Consider the following 4,870-nt stretch of genomic DNA (forward strand, 5'->3'; position numbering starts at 1 on the left):
GGGAGGGTATATAAAGCATGTGTGAGAGCAGCGATGATATATGGTGGTGAAACTTGGGTGTTGAGGAGAGAGGAGGAAAGTGTACTGCAGAGGGCTGAAAGAGCTATGGTGAGGATGATGTGTGGAAAGAAAGTGGTCAGTGAAGATAAAGGGAGGGTATATAAAGCATGTGTGAGAGCAGCGATGATATATGGTGGTGAAACTTGGGTGTCGAGGAGAGAGGAGGAAAGTGTACTGCAGAGGGCTGAAAGAGCTATGGTGAGGATGATGTGTGGGGTTAAAGTGAAGGATAGGAGGAGTAGTACAGAGCTGATGTCAATGATGGGACTGAATGAGGACATTGTGACATTGATAGGGAGATCGAGATTGCGGTGGTATTGACATGTGTTGAGAAGGGATGAAAGGGTCGGGATTAGGCGAGCGTTGGAGTTCGAGGTTGAAGGAGTGGTAGGAAGGGGTCGTCCGCGATTGGGATGGAGAGAGCAGGTGGAGAAGGACAGGGTGAAAGCGGGGTTGCGTGATACTGAGGCGAGTGACAGATGTGGATGGAGTCGAGGGGTATTTCGGTTTCATCATAGGTAGCCAAGCGGCAACCCCCGATCTCGGGGAAAATGCCGTCTAAACGTGTGTTTGTTTGTTTGTTTGATTTTGAAGTAAAATATTCACCAGGTAAATATAATTTAGAAGCAGACGGTTTGAGTAGAAATCCTGTATTGGAATCATATGAAAACCAAGAAGATATTTTGAAAGTTGTAAATTTTATTACACTTGAAGACATTCAAAAGGACCAAAAAATAAACGAAGACATAAAACAACACCAAAATCGACTATCATTAAAAGACACAGTATATTACAAAAAGGTGGGAAAAACGGAAAAGATTTTACTGACTGAGGAATTTAGTATAAAAATTATAGAAAACACGCACATTTTATATGGTCACATAGGAATACAACAAATGGGAAAAAAAATAAAACCCTTGTATATAGCAAAAAAAAATAACACAAAATATAAAAAAATGTTGCGAAACTTGTGAAATCTGCATAAAAAATAAATCCAGATCTAAATATAAATTTGAATTAATGTCCCATCTAGGCCCCGTTACAAAACCTTTTGAAATCATGTCAATTGATACCATTGGGGGACTTGGTGGCTCACGTTCAACTAAAACATATTTGCATCTTCTGGTAGATCACTTCAAAAGATATGCATATATTTTGACTTCAAAAACTAAAAGTTCAAGCGATTTTATAAAACTTGTCCATACAGTATCATCAGAAAATAAAATAGGTCTCATTCTATCGGATCAATATCCGAGTATAAACTCAAAGGAATTTAAAAATTTTCTGGATGAAAAAATATAACTATGGTTTTCACTGCAGTGAATGTGCCCTTTTCATATGGGCTCAATGAGAGATTAAATCAAACATTAATCAATAAAATAAGGTGCAAGATTAATGAGAAAAAAAACAAATTAGCCTGGACAACTATTGCTCAGGATTGTACAAAAAAATATAATGAAACCTCTGTGACAGGTTTCTCGCCAAAATATTTATTGGAAGGAAAAATTGATAATATTTTACCAGAGGAATTAAAAAAAAACATGATATATAATAATTTATTGAAAGATAGAACAATAGCATTAGAAAGAACTATAAAATCACACAATTATAATAAAAAACAATTTGATAAAAAAAGGAAAACGTACGAAATAAAAATAGGAAAATTGGTATATGTTGAAAACGGAAATTCATTAAATAGAAAAAAACTAGAGGAATTAAAAATCGGTCCCTACCAGGTTTTGGAAAAATTGTCGAACTCAATTTATAGAATCAATACAGGACACAAAAAGTTTGAATCCAATCTTTTCCACGTTACAAAACTTGTTCCTGTGCCGGATGAATCTAAGTCTTCTTTTGAGGGGGAGATGTAATGAAGGATTTCCACTTCATTATGAATTGAGTTATGGTGTACAACGTTATTGTGTAAATTGTGAAACGTTTGACAGATTAAATTTAAGTTTTTGTTTGAGTTGAAATTATTTGGATATTTTGAATATTTCTTAAGTTTTACGTTTGACAGATTAAATTTAAGTTTTTGTTTGAGTTGAAATTATTTGGATATTTTGAATATTTCTTCTAGCACTTAGTTAATATTGGTTATTATATATAATAGCTTTAATTGTTGTTTCTCTTTTTCAGAGCAACACAATTTAGTTGTTATATGCTAAACTCTATTATATATATATATATATATATATATATATATATATATATATATATATATATATATATATATACACTACTCCAACCAAAAAACGTCATCTCTTGTAATAAAAAACTGCAGTAGTAAACCAGAATCGATAATGGATCACATCCATCTAATAGAATTGTTCAAATGTAATGTAATAACCGTGCTACCGAACGCACTAGATTCTAGCGTATTCTAGAATGTTCTAGTGACTGGAGCATTCTAGAGTATGTTAGAATCGGACCATCTAGAAGAATCTAGAAACGACGCTTGCGAAGAGTATATAAGCGCACGTCGCAAGAAGATTAGCGATTAGTGAAATTCGTGATTTTGTGATTTCGTGAAAAGCGATTCCGTGAATTATTTAAAGCGATATTTGATTTGTTTGTTGACGTTGTCATAGCGATAGATTTTAAACAATTTAAAAGTTAATTGTTTCGTTAATTTGAATTTGCTAGAAATAAACGATTAGTTGATTTCTTCTGTAAATAAAGTTTAATAACTAATAACTGTTTGGAGTATTTTATTCAATCGAAGATTTGAACCCGTCGCATCGTAAATCGGTTACGACAGCGAGTATTATAACACTGGTGTCAGAAGTGGGATCTTCGACCAGCGAATTACTACTCATAGAAAAAGAACACGATGTCAAAACTGTGTGGTTCGAACGTAGTTCAGCTACGAGAAGAACTACAGAAACGAAGCCTTGTCACAAGTGGCAACAAAGTACAAGTAGCACGTCTGAGAGAAGCTCTCTATGACGAAGGTAAGAACCCAGACGAATTCAAGTTTGATGATGCTGACGAAGACAATGAAATTAGCACAGGCACGTTTACAACCGCTAAAATGATGGAACTTCTGCTTAGTATGTCAACTGAAATGAAACAGATCAAAGAACAATCCGAACGACAGTCCGAACAGACAGAAGAGTTAAAACAACAGATCAAGGAACAGTCCGAACGACAGACAGAGGAGTTAAAACAAATCAAGGACCAGCTAAAACACGTAAAATTGGAAGTGGCAGAACAGATTGAAGAACAGTCAACAAGAATAGAAATGATCGAGCAGAAACTTGATCGTCAGACCGTTGAGGTAGATCACAAGATAGACAAATTGAAGCGAGAATTGGAGCAATCCAAAAAAATGGCCATGCTGTTAGATCACGCATCCGGAAGAACTTTGAAGGTACCAGCATTTGACGGAAAGATGTCCTGGAACGTTTATAAAACCCAGTTCGAAGCAGCGGCAACTAGTAACTGTTGGAACGGTAAAGAACGAGCAACAGCACTGATACTGGCCCTGCGAGTTTCAGCAGCAGAGGTTCTTCAGACGATTCCGGCGGAGAACCACTTCAACTATGAAGTTCTGGTTAGCGCGTTGGATTTACGTTATGGTGAAGAACACATGAAACAGATTTATCGGTCTCAGCTTAGAAACAGAACGCAACGATTTGGCGAATCCATTCAGCGGCTGGCACAAGATATCGAACGGTTGACATTGCTGTCGTATCCGACATCAGACCCCGAGCATAGAGACGAAACTGCGCTGGATACGTTTATCAAAGCTCTTCGTGATTCGGAACTCAAACAATCCCTTCTCTTGTCAGATAAACGAAAACTCAAGGATGCCGTTGCGCACAGTCTCACTTTTGAATCGGCAAAGCTAGCATCAAAAAGTGACGTACGTCTACGCCAAGTACATGAAGAATGCTCTTGCCAGAAGGTGGTTGTGAAACGCGAGCCCCAACAGCCTGGTGTACCCCAATGCTGGATTTGTGGTGAAAAAGGCCACCTACGTCGTGATTGTAAACACCGCCTAAAAGATAACTACTGCCGAAATTGCGCGACAAAATGGCGCAAAAGAAGAGAAAACTAATAAGAGCAACTTTGTGGGGCAGAGGTTGGCTAGTAGAATTGACGCCCCCAGTACCGTAATTAACGTTTCCAGACTACATCGAAATCGAAACGACCTATGGCTGAACGGAAAAGTTGATCAACGAGAATGCGTAATTACAGTCGACACCGGAGCAACAAAATCGATTTTAAGATCTAATTTGGTACACAATCTGAAGAAAGAGACTTCTAACAAATACATCCTTCGAACAGCTACCGGAGGAACAGCACCAGTCTATGGAAAGATTCTCCGTACTGTACAGTTAGGCGACTTTTTATTCGAAAGTTTATTCTTAGTCGCGGATATCATCGACGAATGCATAATAGGTGTCGACTTTCTGACAAAAAATGGGTTCAAAATTGACTTAGAAAAACGAATTCTTAGATGGAGAAATACAGAAGTGATAATGGGGGATAACGACAAAAAATGCATTCGAGTGACAGTCGATTGTAACTTAGAACTACCTCAATCATCTGAAAACATCGTATGGGGCAAGTTGAATTGCGATCCTGGGGGCCACCCGTTCTATTTGATGGAGCCAACCTCAACGACAAATGTACAAAACGCGGTCATTGGAAAATGCCTGGTAGAAGCGAACAAAAATGGTCTTATACCAGTCAGAATAATGAATACCGCTAAACACACTATTAAAATTAAAAAAGGCGAGGAAATAGGTAATTGCCAATCAATAAATTTGGTGAAATCATTAGATATGGAGCAACAGGAAAA

The 4,870-nt window shown here is 37.3% G+C and overlaps 2 protein-coding genes across 2 annotated transcripts in view; both read left to right on the forward strand.

Annotated features, from left to right (window-relative positions):
• Window positions 1–1,931, forward strand: part of HELRODRAFT_174235 (hypothetical protein) — a gene marked incomplete at both ends in the record, with an annotated part of 4,716 nt that extends 2,785 nt beyond the window's left edge. The window contains one exon of the mRNA XM_009020778.1: window positions 1,697–1,931. Coding sequence (XP_009019026.1) covers window positions 1,697–1,931 — 235 coding nt within the window. The remainder of the gene's footprint in view (window positions 1–1,696) is intronic.
• A 962-nt stretch (window positions 1,932–2,893) lies between these two features.
• HELRODRAFT_174236 (hypothetical protein) lies at window positions 2,894–4,123 on the forward strand (the record flags this gene model as incomplete). The annotated part of the gene is made up of 1 exon (XM_009020779.1): window positions 2,894–4,123. The coding sequence occupies one exon, from the start codon at window positions 2,894–2,896 to the stop codon at window positions 4,121–4,123; it is 1,230 nt and encodes a 409-aa protein (XP_009019027.1).
• Window positions 4,124–4,870: the final 747 nt, after the last annotated feature.

The sequence above is a fragment of the Helobdella robusta genome (assembly GCF_000326865.2).
Source record: "Helobdella robusta unplaced genomic scaffold HELROscaffold_29, whole genome shotgun sequence".
Lineage (NCBI taxonomy): Eukaryota > Metazoa > Annelida > Clitellata > Rhynchobdellida > Glossiphoniidae > Helobdella > Helobdella robusta.